Source organism: Hemicordylus capensis, chromosome 2 (genome assembly GCF_027244095.1).
Source record: "Hemicordylus capensis ecotype Gifberg chromosome 2, rHemCap1.1.pri, whole genome shotgun sequence".
NCBI lineage: Eukaryota > Metazoa > Chordata > Lepidosauria > Squamata > Cordylidae > Hemicordylus > Hemicordylus capensis.
This window is the reverse complement of record NC_069658.1, coordinates 252,263,580-252,281,418: the sequence shown is the minus strand read 5'-3', so window position 1 is coordinate 252,281,418 and position 17,839 is coordinate 252,263,580. Positions and strand designations below refer to the sequence as shown.

The window sequence follows — 17,839 nt, the reverse complement described above, 5'->3', positions numbered from 1 at the left end:
ACACGTATTTTACGAAATGTTACTGTACATAAGAACAGTCTTCTGAGAAGCTCATAGGCAAGAGGTGAGTGCATGCGCTCTCTCTCTCTCTCTCTCTCTCTCTCGCTGTTGCTCCCCTGCAACTGGTATTCAGAGGCATGTTGCCTCTGAGGCTGGAGGTGGCCTATAGCTGCCAGACTAGTAGCCATTGATAGGCCTGTCCTCCAAGGATTTCTCTAAGCCCCTTTTAAAGCCATTCAGATTGGTAGCCATCACCACGTCCCATGGCAGAGAATTCCATATAAAAATTACAGGAGAAGCTTGCCATTTGTGCATCCAGTATCCACATTTTTTAATATTCCTAGTTGGGTAATTTACACCAGATTTGGGGCTCAGCATATGTGGGGTCATGGTGGCCAAAAGGGGGTTAATTCCATGTATCCACAGGTCTGGGGTGGGTGGAAATGACCAAAAAGGTCATTTTTGGCCACCATTTTGAGAAGAGACACTTTGTCATTAGCTTGTGTTTTTTAAAAAAAATATTTTTCATGGGGGGGGGAACAGATTTGGGACTTTCGGGGGACATTACTGGAGACTTGCACAGCAGGCGCGTAACGACGATTGGGCAAGGGGAGACAGTGGTCTGGGGGCCCCTCTGCCTGGAGGGGCCCCCCAGACGCACCTCACGTGACTCCCTATTGCCCCCTGCCCAGCCCCAAGGCCCCTCAGCCACTTGCCCTGTTCGCCGTCTCTCCAGCTTGTTCTCCTGGCCGGCAATCCAGGCAGCAGACAAGCTGCAAAGAGCTCATTTTCTCCCGCTTCTAGGCTGATCGGCGGGTGGGCGGGGCTTCCACGGAGGTCTGGTGTAGGCCTCTGTGAAGCCTGAACTCCAGTAGGGCCCAAGCAAGCCAGGAAGGAGGAGGCAGCCAGAGTGGCCACCACTGCTCTCTGCAGCAGAAGACCCCTTGCTGCCAGGTAGAGTGTGAACTCCTTTTTGTGGTTACCTTTCCCGCCCCCGCCCCCCCCCCCCGATATATAGGCATCTGCTTGCCATAGGACTTTGATATGGGGGGGAGGGACTGAGAAGTCTCTGAATATTTATTTTTAAACAGCTTGGAAAATTTGCTGGCTTAAAAAAAACTATCTAAAAAGTCCTATAAGTGGCTTGTTTCATGGCAAAAAATTACAAAAACTTCTGGAAGAAACAGTATTATATTTATTTTATTCATTCATTCATTCATTCATTCATTCATTTATAAATGCACTTATGTTCAAGTTGTTTTGCAACCCAGAAGGTCTGAGTGAGAACTGTGAAGCATGTGTGGTGCTTTTATTTTATTTTATTTTTCTTGTGTGTGAACTGCTCCCCAATAACTTGCAGGGACTTCAGGGTAAATCTGGCCAACATGTGAATGCAGCACCTCTATTCCAGAGGAGAGGTGTGTTAAAGGGCTTTAAAAGCCTCCTGTGAAAAACCTCCTGGAATCGAACTTGACTGAATTTGTTCAGAATTCTGAGAAAACAAACATAGGCTCACCCTGCATGGTTGAAAGTCTCCTTTGCTAATCTGCAGCAAGGGGTCCATTTTAATCATTAATCTTTCTAGTGTGTTCTAGGCATTCAAAGTAAAACAAATGTATAGTACTCAATGTATATCACTATATATTGTGACGTGTGCGTGTGTGTATTCAGTGAAATGTATTTCCAGGCAGCATACTTATTTTGGAATATGAGACTTAAATCCTTGGGGGGGCCTGGGGTGTGTGGAGGCCCTGGACTTTGAGTGGGGGGGGCATTTTAAAATCTTGTCTCTGGGCCCACTCCAACCTTGCTACGCCCCTGTTGCAGAGCATGGTAGGGCACCTTTCCCCATTTTCAGGGCCCTTTTTGCCATTTCCCACAGTTTCTGGAGTCTCCAAGAGCCTTTCCCCCTGAGTCCCATTGGCTTAATTATTCAGTATTCGCGGTTCTGTTATCCGCGATTATCATGGGTTCTCCTGTATGCACTGTGTGAAAATGTACTTCCTTTTGCCAATACTAAATTTCCCGGCCTTCAGTTTCATGGGATGACCACTGGTTCTAGTGTTCTGAGAGATGGAGAAAAATTTACCTCATTGCAGTAGTCTAGTCTGGACATCACCAAAGCATGAGTGACTGTGGTTAGGTCCGATTCCTGCACACAGGGTTATAGCTGGTGTACCAGCTGGCTTTATAAAATATAAGTGTTATGTTTATATTTTAAATAGTTTTATTTCATATTTTATGTTAGTATTTAATTTTTTAAAAAAATTGTGAACTGTACTGAGCCTTCTGCTATTTTGGATGGGCAGTAGACAGATGAAATGGAATTCACTATGAACATTCGTCCCCTGAGAAAGGACCAATGGCCATCATTTGTGGGCCTCGCTCACGTACTACTGGTGAAACATGGGTGGAAGCAGCAACATGCCCCCTCCCACCCACAGAGCCCAGTTAGGCCTTAAAATGTTGATTGAGGATTCCTAACTTCTTCTTTGCATCTACAGACATCTCCCATCACATCCCCAAATATTACTCATGGACCCCCACTCAATTTTCATAAGGCTGCAATAAAAATTAGAGTGATAAAAGATATCTGATTCCAATCTGATGTCTATTGTCAACTCTGTCAACAGTGAAGCTAATGTTAAATCTCAAGAAAAATAAAGGTCTTGCCATATTAAATGTGTTATGTTTTATGTTTTTAATTCCTAGAGATTTTTATACTAGGCAGTATATAAATTCAATTATTATTATTATTATTATTATTATTATTAATAAGCCTGTGGCAGAAAAAGACCCAAATAATCCCAGTGGTAATTGGTGCCCTGGGTGCAGTTCCAAAAGACCTTGAAGAGCACCTCAACACCATAGGGGCCACAGAAATCACCATCAGCCAATTACAAAAAGCAGCTTTACTGGGAACAGCCTATATTCTGCAACGATATCTATAACAACAGCAACAACATTGACAATAAAATGCAGCCATCTCAGGTCCTTGGGAAGGACTCGATGTCTGGATAAAACAAACCAGTCAATTACACCTGTCTGACTGTGTAAACAAGGAATAATTTATAAATTGTGTTTTTGGGGAGCTATCTTTCCTTTTTCCATGGATGCCCCTGAATCCACCACATGGACCCTGGAGGGGGCATGCACCCCAGGTGAAGAACCCTTCTGGGCTGGGAGTTTAGCAGTCACAATAGCAATACCTGCCAAACCTATCTACCAAGAAAGCAAAGATTAGAGACCCCAGGATGCCTCCAGTTGGGAAGATAGCAATAGTGAGCTCCAGAAGTAATATTTTAGGATCTGTATGCCTGCTGGACACATGGAGGTCTCCTTGGTTCAATTCTTCCTCCACCTAGAAGAAAAGAACATAATAATAACTGGGGTTAGAGCTTTTGGTCTCCATTTTAATCTTTAACAATTAGTTCCAGAGTTGCAAATTATATTGAGGTCTTTAATAAGCAGCAACATTTAACATATGCTGTCTTGTTTTACATGTTTTTGTACACTCCCTAGAGTCTTCGGAGTGGGCAGTATATCAAATGTTTCAAATAAATAAATAAACAAACATATTTACTAAGCCTTTTGTTTCACTTCAGTGACAACAGCAAAAAGGCATCATCTCATACTGCGCGCGGGAGAATGGCAATGGCAAATCACTCATTTATTCTACCAAGAAAACCACATGGCTCTGTGGTCGCCAGGAGTCAACACCAACTCAACAGCACAATCTTTCTCCCCCCCCCCCGCCACTTTTTTTGTTTCCTATCAGTTTCTGTCTGAGTCACTGTTTCTACTACTCCTTCCTGCCTCTGCTGCCTCTGCTGCACAGACTGCTGGATCTGTAGTACTACAGAAAGCTCTGTAAACAACTACACTATAGGACACATTACTGGGTGGTTTCTAGATAGTGAGCTGTGCGACGCAAAAAGTGGTGTAAACTGCTGAATTCAAACTGCAGTTGAAATCTGTTGTAAGCTACAATGGGGAAATACCGCTATTCTTCTGCAATGCAGATGCGATGTTATAGGGCTACAATGCAGCAACAAAATCCAAAAGAAGGCATTGGAAATGTGCATGGCATCTTGCTTACAGCGTGTTGTGACACTGTTATAGCTTGCAATCTGGAAAGTGCCCTGGGCAAATAAACTGGGCTTACAAGTGGGTGTGCACTTGAGAGGGAGCTGCAGCCACACCTGGCTGCCCATTGAAGGTGTCCGCATGATTCACCTGTTTGTCACAGTCACATTACCCTTTTTTCAGGGCTGGCTCCAAAAATGGCTGCAATTTTACCTTAATCAAGGAAAAACTTGCTCCTGCGGATCTTACAAGGCCTGATCACAACCTCAGAACAAATATCATATAATGGGTGGACATTTGTATAAACAATCTTAAGTTTGTTCTATATGGCCTTTTAGCATCAGTTTCCCCATGATGGTAGAAGGCAATCAAGTTTGCAAAAGATCAGTCCAGGCTTCCCTGGGCCCTGGTCAAATGTATCCAAGTCACCTCCTGATTTGAGCCCTGACAAAGGCCTTCTGTTACCTCAGACTTCTCTAGTTCTCCAGGTTGGCCAACCTGAGGCCCTCCAGCTGCTGTTGGGCTCCAACTCCCACCATCCCTATTATTGGCCATTGTGGCTGGGAATGATGGGAGTTCTTCGTTCCTTAGTCAAACTAAAAGGATAATGTTTAAAGATATATCCATGCCTTAGTGACAAACAAATACATGATAATACATACTATGTATACATAACATGTACTATTATATACACTTGGGGATCGGGGTGGTGGCCAAGGAATGTAGGTGGTGGAAGCAAAAATAGATTTTGTCCAATTAAGAGTATTGTTTTTGGATGATTCCAATGGATAATCATGTTGATAAATCCCAGTTGATTTGAAATGTTATATAGTTTGTTATGTTTGTGTTGTAGTAGGGTTGTCATTATAATTGCTAGTTCTTTAGCATTGACAACAGTTGACAAACCATCCTCTAGGCATTCCTCCCTCTCCAAGAAGGGACAGAGCAGAAGATCAGCACTGAAACCATTTGTTCATTTTTGCTCCACTTTAGCCAACCCAGGAACACTGACCCAGTGCCTTACAAGTTAATAAGATGGCGTTACTTGCTTTAATATGCGTTTCCTCAAGACAAATTATGTTGGTTCCTTCAATTTTGAAAAAATCTTCTTCCTCTTTGATGGGCTATTTAATCCGTTAATATTAATTAAAAATTTTTTAGAATAAACCATCTCCTCTGAAATCTTCAACTGATCGGTAGATTAATAGGCAGAGGCCTGATCACTTTTCTGTTCCTCCGGTAGGTCGTCAGCCGGTTGGTTTGAAGCTGTCATATCTGGAATGTGTAAAGATTCTAAGAGATGTGTGGCATCCAAAGGTGTGAAAATCTGTGCCTTCCCCGATCCAAAAATACTTCTAAACAGAAAGAAATACGCCATCTGTAACTTTTCTTTTCTTGAAGTACAGTTGTAAGAAATTTCAGTTCACACCATTTACGTAAAATATCAATAGGAACATCCGGGAGGATTTGTAGACAGGTACTATGATATTCCAAAGAAGATCTTCTTTGCACCGGAAGGATTGCTTCTTTGGTATTTTTACTTAAGAATTTAACTGGACTATCTCGGGGAACTTCCCTCTCCCAAGAATATCTTGAATTCAATCTGTAAACTTCTTGAATGTCCAAAGGACTTTCAGAATCTAGGTATTCCTGAAGCAAAGTTTCAACAGCGGTCCAAAGGTCCCCTTTCCCAAATCCCTCAGTTAACCCACAAATTTTTATATTATATGAGCGCTGCCAGGATTCCAGGATTTCAATTCGATTTTCTAATCGCCTGAAATCTGTTTCTTGAGATGTTTTCTCAGCAGTTATTTCCTCTTGTATTTTAACAATGTGAGTCGAGAGATGGTCATATTCTGTGAGTTTCTGAGTAACCTGATCAAATCTTGATGTGATCTCCATCTGGAAACTATCAAATTTCGCATCTAGGCCTTGAATCCAGGATGAAACACTCTGTAGTTCCTTAAGAAAGGTCTCTTGAGATTTAGAAAAAGAGGAGGAGCCTTCTGCAGTTAATGGGCTCTCAGAAATGTCAGGATCCTCATCAGAGTCTTTTCTGGTCTTTGTTGGTTTGCCTTTTTTATGCATTATTCTGATAGACTTTGCACCAAAGTATCTGTACATAGGACAAAAAGGATATCCAAAAGGGATATCTAGTAAACAAATTCCCTAAATACAGGTAGATCCACAGCTGTTAAATCACAGGGAAATATAGAATTATATATATGTTTAGGTATTAATATGTCCAGATGAACTCCCTATTCCTGATTAAATTTTAATGCTATTTAAAATACAGGGAATATCTAAATTCAATCTTCCAATAAAATTATCTAATGTAAATAAGTTCTATCCTGTGTTTATTTAAAAAAAAACCCAACCATTTATGTCCCATGTATTTACCTATATGCCTTTAGATACATAGATTTCCCTATTCCAAAGAATTTGAATTTCCACTCTTCAGTGGCAGGGAATGAACCAATTGCAACCTCTTATACAATAGGCATATAACAATATCAATATACAAATAAGAATAAACTCAATATATTCCCATTTATCTTAAAGCTTCATCAGAAATCAGTAGGCCAAATAAGACAGTCTAATTAAGTATTTCCTAGGTATAAAGTAAGTAGTAAGTAGTATTATTAGCATACATTTAGATATTAATATAAGTCAGAAATAGGGATGGGTCTGGACTGGTTCGGAACTAGCCGGTCCGGTCCGGGTGGAGGGCGTTCCTTTAAGGGCGGGGAGGGTTTACTTACTCCTCCCGCCGCTTTGCCCCCTCGAGCGCTCGTATTCACTGTAGAAATGCTCCTGTAGAAATGCTCCTTGAAATGAAATGTAGAAATACTGTAGAAATGCTCCTTACTGCTCCTCAATGCAAAAGGCTCTGACAAGCCTTCTGCGCACGTGCACGCGGCGCATGAGCTTTACATCTCCCTGACGCCGGAGGCCCGGTCTACCTGCCGGCAGGGGCCGAGGCCAGGTAGACTGGGCCTCCGGCGTCGGGGAGACGTGAAGCTCGCACGCTGCATGCGCGTGCGCAGAAGCCTTGTCGGAGCCTTTTGCATTGAGGAGCAGTAAGGAGCATTTCTACAGTATTTCTACATTTCATTTCAAGGAGCATTTCTACAGGAGCATTTCTACAGTATATACGAGCGCTGGAGGGGGACAAGTGGCGGGAGGGGTAAGTAAACCCTCCCCACCCTTAAAGGAACCCCCTCCACAGTGCCGGACCGCAGCTGTGCGGTTCCATGCACACCCCTAGTCAGAAATTAAGCTGATAAACAAAGAGATCAGAGTCATTAAAAGACAATAAAAGACACAATAAAAGATTCCAGTATGTTAAGACTTTTCAAATGCTCTCTGTATCTCTAATGGAAATAATGGCTAATATAGTAATAACTGCACACAGCCAAACAGGATCTTTTTCGGTTCGTTCAAAATTGGGCAGTCTCTGGTTCCATCTTGTGGTGAAAAAAAGCAAGTGAAGATACTGATGTAACAGAGTTATTGCTCCAACTGTGCTATTATGTGTGGGGATCTGGATTCATACGCTGTTTTTGTTCAGTAAATTACCCAGCCCAGAGTAAGTAAATCTTCTAAGAATATTCTTCCAAACATTCCCAAGTATAAGCAGTAATCTAATTAGTACCTTAAGTAAAGAAGACACCCTCCTTTACAGTTAAAATCCAACAAGGAAAGATTTATAGTTAGCCAATATGTTTACGCAGCATAAAGTCTAAACACATTAGTCCACCTGAAAAAATAGTCCGCTAAATGAAAGAGCAACAAGATTGGAAAGTGAAATCTATAATATAAAAGCAGGTATTGTAATCCAACAACCATAAAAAAGATTGAAGAGGGGGGAAATGTAAAAATAAACAAGAAAAGGAAGAAGCACCCTTAAAAAATTAAAAAGCTCAGCCAGAGACCTTCACTATTACTGAGTCTTAATCTTGCTGGCAATAAATCTTGGAAAGACATAAAACTGCTGAAAAGGAATTACAGCCAAGGCAACTAAGTGCCAAGTACATAAATCAATCCCAAAGCTTAGGTAAAGTGTCTGAGTTCCAGAGCAACCAGCAATACATGGTGGGCTTCTAGCCTCTGTTCTAGCTTCTTCGAGTTGGTTAACTGCAGAAAACCTGAGAGATGCAGGAGCAACAAGAAATGCTCCCTGCCGGCACCATGATGCCCCTCCCCCACCCCACCCATTTTGAAGAGATCCTTTTGGAGCTCCTCACAATCCATTTTGGATTTCACTACCCAAAAGAGTTTGGTATCATCTGCAAATTTGGCCACCTTGCTGCTTACCCCTACTTCTAGATCATTTATGAATATGTTAAAAAGCACTGGCCCCGGTACAGATCCCTGGGGGACCCCACTTTTTATTTCCCTCCATTGTGAAAACTCTCCATTTATACCTACCCTCTGTTTCCTGTCTTTCAACCAGTTAGCAATCCACACATGTACTTGTCCCCTGATCCCATGACTGCTACGTTTTCTCAGGAGTCTGATGAGGAACTTTGTCAAAAACATTTTGGAGGTCCAAGTATACTGTGTCAATTGGATCACCTTTATCCACACATTCTCAAAGAACTCCAAAAGGTTTGTGAGGCAAGATTTACCTTTGCGGAAGCCATGCTGGTTCTCTCCCAGTAGGGTCTGTTCTATGTGCTTTATAATTTTATCCTTGAGGATGCTTTCCATCAATTTGCATGCAATGGACATTAAGCTAACCAACAGGTAATGTCCTGGATCGCCCCTGGATCCTTTTTGAGAATCGGTGTTACATTGGCTACTTTCCAGTCCTCCGATACAGAGCCTGATTGCAGGGACAAGTTATATATTTTAGCAAGGAGGTCAGCAATTCCACATTTGAGTTCTTTGCAGACTCTTGGATGGATGCCATCCAGCAGTGGCGATTTGCTAGTTTTCAGTTTTTCCAGACAGTTTAGAACATCATCTCTTGTCACTTCTATCTAACTCAGTTCTTTAGCCTCCATCCTCAAAAAGCCAGTTTCAGGAACAAGTGTATGCTCAGTATCCTCTGCCATGAAGACGTACGCAAAGAACTCATTGAGCTTCTCTGCAACCTCCATATCCTCCCTAATAATCCCTTTCACTCCCTCATTGTCTAATGGTCCAACCGCCTCCCTGGCAAGTTTCCTGCTTCTGATGTATTTAAAGAGGTTTTTGTTATTCTCCTTGATGCTTTTAGCTAAATGTTCCTCAAACACTCTTTTTGCCTCCTTTATTGCCATCTTGCACTTCTTTTGCCAAATGAGATTTTCAATGAGACACCATGAATCCACTCTAATATGCTATCATAGAATCCACACTCAATACCTCAGAAACAAGAGAACCCTGTACCCCATGGGTTAGAAACCCATGGGTGTGGTTGGCACCCTATGTGCACTGCACCACCACTCACTCTGGGCCACCCCAGCACCCCCCAAGTGCACTTTTGGGGCTGCTGAAAGCTCTATTATAACTTATTATGAGGAAAAACCTTAAAGACACGTAAACTTCAACAATTAACCAAAAATCAGCCCTCTGCCCAAATCCTTTGAAAAAATTCAGGTAGCTTCCTTGCCCCTACCTGGCACTACCACCAACCTCACAGTGCTCTAGGCCACCCCTTTGCCCCCGACGTGAAGCTATACATTTGCTGACACCTCCATGCTTCTTTATAGAGAAAAACCTTAAAGACGCGTAAATTTCAAAAATCACTTAAAAATCACCCCTTTGCCCAATTCCTTTCAAATAATTCTGATAGCTTCTTTGCCCATCCTACGAACTACCACCCACCACACTCCACTCTACAACACCCCTTTCCCCCCGACGTGAAGCTATACATTTGCTGCCATCCTAATTATTCTCTATGAGGAATTCAAAAATACTTTAACAATTCACCAATTAGCAGAGGAGTGTCCAATTGCCTTGGGATTTTTTGGGTGGTAGGCACCCCTGTCTGTTTACCACCCACCCCGCTTTTGTGCCCCTAGGTGCTCCACAATAGGGGATATGGACTGGTTCGGGTCCCATTATACTCTATGAGAAAAATAATTTTAAAAATTTCAAATATTCATAAATAGACTAGACAAGGACTAGACAAGGTTGTCCACTTTCTCCATTGCTTTTTATATTGGTTTTAGAAGTGCTTTGTAGATCTATTAGAGAAGATGATGAATTACATGGTCCCAAAATCGGGAGACAAGAATATAAATTGAGAGCCTTTGCAGACAATGTTGTGTTATTTTTAGAAAATCCAGTGGATAAGATTGAAAGACCTTTGGACAAGATACAGCAATTTGGCCAGTTGGCTGGATTTTATATAAATAAGACTAAAACTAAGGTTCTGACTAAAAATATAGATCAGAAAATTAAAGATAGATTTGGTGAAATAAGTGGGTTAAAAGTGGAGAAGAAAGTGAAATATCTGGGAGTTTGGTTAAAAAATAATAACTCTGTGTTGTTTTCAGATAATTATGTTAAAACATGGAACTCAATAAAAAATGATTTCCAAAGATGGTCTAAAATGAATTTATCTTTGATGGGAAGAATCTCAGTGGTCAAGATGAATGTTTTACCTAAAATGTTATTTCTTTTTCAGACTATTCCTATAATTAATAACTTGACTTGTTTTAGGCAATGGCAGAAGGATATAACTAAATTTGTTTGGCAGGGGAAAATTTGTTTGGCACCAACGTCTCATCCACACATTGAAACCCCTTAGCTCTACCTGTCTCACTGTACCTGCATGTGGAACAGGTAGCACTTCTGAGAATGCTACCTTGGGAGTTCTGGAATTTAATACACTACTGTACCCATCAGCCTAAAATTGGCTTCCAGGACCTCCTGACTACATTTCCCCACATCATTGGTGCCAGCATGCACCACGATCGCTGTCTCCTCCCCACTACTGTCTAAAAGTATCTATACACTGCATGACATCTACAACCTTCACATCAGGCTGACAAGTCACCATGCGATCAACACGCAGGTCACAAACCCATCTCTCTATACCTCTAATAATCGAATCACCCACTACAAGGAGGTCACCGCCCACTGGAGGAGTATCCTCTGTGCAAGAGGATATGGACTCATGTTCCACAGAAGGGGTCCCTTCTAAAGGAGCATTTCCCTCTTCCTCAGACCGATGACCTCCTTCCCCGAGACCTTCATTCTCCCTGACAGCAGAGGAGCTATCAGCCCTGGAGTGGGAGGCCTCTACCACATCACTGAAGGTGTCATCTGCATGCCTCTGTGAGCTTCTCCAGATACACCATCTTGGTCTCGAAGGAACAAACTTGTTCCCTGAGAGCCAGGAGCTCCAAGCACACACCCATGACTTCTGCCCATGGAGCAAATAGTTATACATGTGATACTCTGTGCAATACGCTGGGAAGTGCCCCCTCCCCTGCTCACTTTCTATTTTCATAACTGGTTTTGTTGGCTGTTTTCAGAATTTAGAGATAGTTTATTTGCAGGATAGGTCTCAGCTGTATTGGTCAGCTATTTAACTGTCCAAACAGCCTTTCTCAGGAATATGAGGGAGGGACCTGTTCTTATATGAGGGGGGAATTTGTACTTACCTTCTCTTCTCCAAAGCCTTTTACATAGAAATGAATGCTAGAACAGAAGATGGCTGAGTTATCAAATGCTAATTTGGTTTTACTGGGAGATATTAATGGAGTTTTCTCTACATCCTTGGATAGAAAATCTGATATGTCTGAAAGGAACCTACAAGGCAAGCTACCTAAAGCTTTTTTTGATTTAGCAGAACATATGGATCTTTATGACTTGTGGAGAATCAAAAACTCAAACGCAAAGGAATATACTTATTTCTCTGAAAGATATAAATCTCATTCAAGGATAGATATGGTCTGGACATCCAAATCTATTACGCCATATATAAAAAGAATGGATATTTTGCCCAGAACCTTCTCAGATTATAATGCGATTTGTTTTACATGGAAAAAGAAGGGAACGGTTTCTTTTCGCTGGAGACTGAATGAATACTTGCTGAAAAAATTAGATGTTGTGGAGAAAGCCAAAAGGAAGTTAAAGAACTTTTTTGAACTGAATTTAAACCAAGGAGTGGATAACAAAATAGTTTGGGATGCAGGAAAAGCGGTTATGAGAGGTTATTTTATACAACAAAATGCATACTTTAAAAAACAAAGGGGACTGAAAAAAGAGGCATTATTGATGGAGATTTCTAAAAAAGAAAGAGAACTTTTATGGGCCAAGGATAAGAAGAAGATTACTCAAGTCATTAAAATGCTTCAGCAACAGCTCTCTATGTTAGTATTAAATGAAGTTGAACGGAACATAAAATATGCGAAGCAAAAGTCATTTGAATTTGCAAACAAACCAGGCAAGTTGTTAGCTTGGAAAATTAAAGCTGAGAAAAAGAATAAGTATATATCCAAGATATTAACAAAAAGTGGGCTTTCCTATGATGAAAGGGAAATAAAAAGGGAATTCTTTAGATATTATTCTGAATTATATAAAGGAAACAAAGTAGAAGATATAAAAATCGACAAATTTCTCAAGACACAAAATATTCCAAAACTTTCTAAGGAACATATAGAAATTATGAATGCACCGATATCAATAATGGAAATAACAGAAGTAATAAATCAAAGCAAGGCTAATAAGGAGCCAGGGCCTGACGGGCTACCAGCTTCGTACTACAAATCATTTAAAGATCAAATATTACAGCCTTTGCAATGGACGATGAATGATATTTTGCAAAGAGGGATTATGCCGGAGTCTTGGAAGTATGCCAATATCGCAGTAATTCCAAAACCGGATCAAGATTTAACGCAAGTCAAGAACTACAGGCCAATCTCACTCTTAAACAATGACTACAAACTTTTTGCCACCATTTTGGCAAGGAGAATGAAGGTTATATTAAGACTTTTTATTCATGAAGATCAAGCAGGTTTTTTGCCAAAACGGCAACTAAGAGAAAATGTGAGAACAGTTTTGATTGTATTGGAGTATTACGAAAAACACTATGATAAACAGATAGCTATGATTTTCCTGGACGCAGAGAAAGCTTTTGATAATGTCTCCTGGCAGTTTATGTCGAGGCTACTAGATGTAATGGGAGTTGGTAACAATTTCATTAGGGCTATCAAGACAATCTATTCGGAGCAATATGCTAAAATTATTATAAATGGGGAACTGTCAGACTATTGTAAAATACACAAAGACAAGGATGTCCACTTTCCCCATTACTTTTTATATTAGTATTGGAAGTGCTTTGTAGAAATATTAGAGAAGATGATCAAATACAAGGCCCAAAAATTGGGAAACAGGAGTATAAACTAAGAGCCTTTGCGGATGATGTAGTATTTTTTCTAGAAAATCCATTAGAGAAGATTGGAAGACTCTTGGAAAAAATACAACAATTTGGCCAACCGGCTGGGTTTTATATAAATAAGATGAAAACCAAGGTGTTGACAAAAAATATGGATCAGAAATCTAAGGTTGGTTTTTTTGAAATAAGTGAACTGAAACTGGAGAAGAAAATTAAATACTTGGGCATCTGGTTGACAAACAAAAATGCTTTGTTTTTAAATAATTATATTAAAATATGGAATACAGTAAAAACTGATTTGCAAAGATGGTCTAGAATGAACTTATCTTTAAAGGGAAGAATTTCAGTTGTGAAAATGAATGTTTTACCTAAAATGCTGTTTCTTTTCCAGACTATTCCTATGATTAATACTTTAACTTGTTTTAAGCAATGGCAAAAGGACATAACCAAATTTGTTTGGCAAGGGAAAAGACCAAGAATTAATTTTAAAAATTTAACAGCTGCTAAAGAAAGAGGTGGTCTTGCCCTGCCAGACTTAAGGTTGTATTTTGATGCTGTTTGTTTGACGTGGTTAAAAGAATGGAGAACATTAAGAAATCCTAGAATACTTGATCTGGAAGGATTTGATAGAAGGTTTGGATGGCATTCATATTTGTGGTGTGATAAAAGTAAAGTACATAAAGATTTCCTTAATCACTATGTAAGAAGAAGTCTAATGAGGGTGTGGGTAAAATATAAAAAATGGTTGGACCTAAAACTCCGTTATGGCTAACCCCGATTGAAGCATTAGCACGTAAAGAGATAAATATGCAAACGGAATGGGCTACCTATAGGGATTTGTTATGTTTCCAAGAAAAGGGCTGTAAATTAAAAAACCTAATTGAAGTACAAAATTTGGTTAGTAGTTGGTTTCAGTATCATCAGTTAAATGAAGTTTATAAGAAGGATCTTAAAGTTGGATTTGAGGATCAAATGTCGAGATTTGAGAAGGAGCTCTGTGAAAATGATGAAAAATTAGTTTCTAAGATGTATAGGCTGCTGCTTTTGGAGGAGACAAGAGATGAAGTGGTTAAAACGACTATGATAAAATGGGCTCAAGATGTGGGTCATAATATAGATATGGCAGCTTGGGAAAAATTATGGAAAATGGATTTAAAGTTCACTGCTTGTTATACTTTAAAAGAAAATTATTATAAGATGATGTACAGGTGGTATTTGACACCTAAAAAATTAGCACTAATGTATAAAAATGTTTCAAACAAATGTTGGAAATGTGGACACTGTGAAGGAACTTTTTTCCATATGTGGTGGTCCTGTAGGAAGGCAAAGGACTTTTGGGACATGATATATAATGAGTTAAAGAAAAATTTTTAAATGACATTTCCTAAGAGACCAGAATCCTTTCTGCTGGGAATAACGCAAGGAGAGTTTGCCACAAGAAATTTAACATTTTTAATGTATGCAACCACAGCGGCCAGAATAGTATATGCACAGAAATGGAAGGATAATGAATTGCCCTCAAAAGAAGATTGGCTGATAAAAATTTTGGAATATGCTGAGATGGCAAAACCTACAGTACTGATAAGAGATCAAAACTTGGAATGTTTTAAAGAAGATTGGAAACCATTCTTATTATACCTAAAGAACTATTTTTCTAATATTGATTTTTCAACAGGGTTTGAAATTTAGTAATATTAGCAGGCCGAGTAGAGTAAAATCGAGTTTGTAAGCTATGGGATATATGTTTTGAATTACTATAGCAATGGTTGCATTGTATAGTTAGTGATTCGCACGGATTGGCGAGCGGGAAGTCAACACTTGTTTAATTGGATGTAACGAGATTGTTAAGATATTGTAAAAATCAATTTAAATTTTTTTTTAAAAAAAGAAATGAATGAATGAATGAAATGGCTCTCTGTCCCCAAAGTCTTCACAATCTTAAAAAGAAACACAAGACAGACACCAGCTACAGCCACTGTAGGAATGCCGTGCTGGGATGTATAGGACCAGTTGCTCTCCCCCTGCTAAATAAAAAGAATCACCACTTTTAAAAGGTGCCTCTTTGCTCAGTTAGCAACATGCCTACTGCATCCTCCACAATATCTGCAAGACAAGGGGAAGCATCCTGCTGGAAGAGCCTGTGGACCCGGCTGCACATCCAGAAGGTGAGGTAGGCAGCAGAAAAGAGGGGGGGTTATTTATTTATTTATTTATTGTTGCATTTATATACCGCCTTTGATTAAAAACAATCACAAGGCGGTTTACAAAAGTTAAAAAACATAAAATAAAATGACAATAAAATTATTAAGCCAAAAATATAAAAACAAACCAAATTTAAAATCTATAAAATACAAGCATAAAAATGATACAACAGGTAAAAACACATAGAAGCAGCAATAAAAACAATTATGTAAAAGCCTGGATAAAAAGTCAAGATTTAAAAAGCTTTCTAAAAGCTGTGATGGAGTCCGAGGAGTGAATAGTCACTGGGAGAGCATTCCAAAGTCTGGGGGCAGCAGCAGAGGAGGCCCTGTCCCGAGTGCACGACAGCTGGGCCTCCCTCATTGTCAGCACCCGGAGCAGAGCCCCCTCAGATGTCCTTGTTAAGCGGGCAGAAACCCTTGGGAGCAAGTGGTCCCTCAGGTACCCCAGGCCCAAACCGTTAAGGGCTTTAAAGGTCAAAACCAGTACCTAGAATTGGACCCAGAAGCGAACTGGCAGCCAGTGCAACTCTTTCAAAATGGGTGTGATGTGCTCCCAACAGGCAGATCCGGATAAAACCCTAACTGCCGCGTTTTGCACTAGCTGCAGTTTCCAGATATTCTTCAAGGGCAGCCCTACATAGAGTGCATTACAGTAATCCAGCCGTGACGTGACTAAGGCATGGATAACCGTGGCCAGATCTGCCTTCTCGAGAAAGGGACGTAGCTGGCACACTAGCCGAAGCTGTGCAAAGGAACCCCTGGCCACCGCCTCCACCTGAGCTTCCAAAAGCAGAGCTGGGTCCAGTAGTACCCCCAAGCTGCGTACTTGTTTCTTCAAGGAGAGTGCAACCCCATCCAGAACCAGTAAAATCTCCTCATCCCAACTGGCTCTCCTACTGACCAACAGTACCTCCGTCTTGTCCAGATTCAATTTCAGTTTATTAGCCCACATCCAACCCATCATGGCCTCCAGCCCCCGATTCAGGACATCCACCACCTCCCTAGGATCAGGTGACAAGGAGAGATAGAGCTGAGTGTCATCCGCATATTGCTGACAACTCAATCCAAGTCCCTGGACGACCTCTCCCAGCGGCTTCATGTAGATGTTAAACAGCATGGGGGACAAGACCGAACCCTGTGGGACCCCACAGGCCAATGGCCATGGGGCTGAACAGTAGTCCCCCTGCACCACCTTCTGGACTCTTCCCCTCAAAAAAGGACCAGAACCACTGCAGCGCAGTACCTCCGATTCCCATATTCGAGAGGCGGCCCAGAAGGATACAATGGTCGATGGTATCGAACGCTGCTGAGAGGTCCAGCAGAACCAACAGGGACGCACTCCCCATGTCTAGTTCTGGGCATAGGTAATCCACTAGAGTGACCAAGGCAGTCTCAGCCACATCTGGAGCGGAAGCCAGATGGAAAAGGGTCCAGATAATCCATATCATCCAAGACCCTCTGCAGCTGGGACGCCAACACACGCTCTATCACCTTGCCCAAAAAGGGCAGGTCTATAGTTGTCCAGGTTGGAAGGATCAAAGGAGGGCTTTTTTAATAGTGGTCTTACCACCGCCCCCTTGAGGCACGATGGCATCCTGCCTTCCCTTAATGAAGCATTAATGATCACCTCCAACCATCTGCCTGTCCCCTCCCTGGCAGCTTTTATTAGCCATGAAAGGCAAGGGTCAAGAGCGCACGATGTCGCGTGCACACTGCACAGGATCTTGTCCACATCCTCAGACTGCACCAACTGAAAAAAATCCAACACAACAGGACCAGATGGTACCAGAGGCATGTCTGCCGGAACTGCCAAAGCTCTGGAGTCCAAATCAGCACAGATGCGAGCGACTTTATCTGCAAAGTGGCAGGTAAACTGATCACAGTGAGCTGTAGATGACTCCTCCCCCATTATCTGGGGGGATGTGTAAAGCAATGTTTTTACCACACGAAACAGCTCTGTTTGTCTGCACTGAGCAAATTCAATGGAGGCGGAGAAAAAACATTTCTTTGCTGCCCCCACCGCCACGGAGTAGTCCCTAAAATGGGCTCTAGCCCGTGTTCAGTCGGATTCGTCACAACTCTCCCTCCAGTATCGTTCCAGCCGTCGCCCGAGTTGCTTCATCGCCCTAAGCTCTGAGGAAAACCAAGGAACAGATCGGGCTCCACCAAGCCGGAGAGGGCGTTTAGGAGCAACCGTGTCAACAGCCCGGGC

General features: G+C 41.3%; 1 protein-coding gene across 10 annotated transcripts in view; it reads right to left on the bottom strand.

The window, feature by feature from the left end:
• Positions 1–17,839, bottom strand: part of LOC128343420 (solute carrier family 2, facilitated glucose transporter member 5-like) — a 60,400-nt gene that overhangs the window by 34,824 nt on the left and 7,737 nt on the right. For 9 of the 10 annotated variants that reach the window (XM_053292423.1, XM_053292431.1, XM_053292430.1 and 6 more), the window contains exon 4: positions 3,210–3,361. In XM_053292423.1, the coding sequence (XP_053148398.1) occupies positions 3,210–3,361 (152 nt within the window). Of the gene's footprint in view, positions 1–716; positions 913–3,209; positions 3,362–17,839 lie in introns of those variants that run through there. The other variant, XM_053292428.1, reaches the window with a different exon arrangement.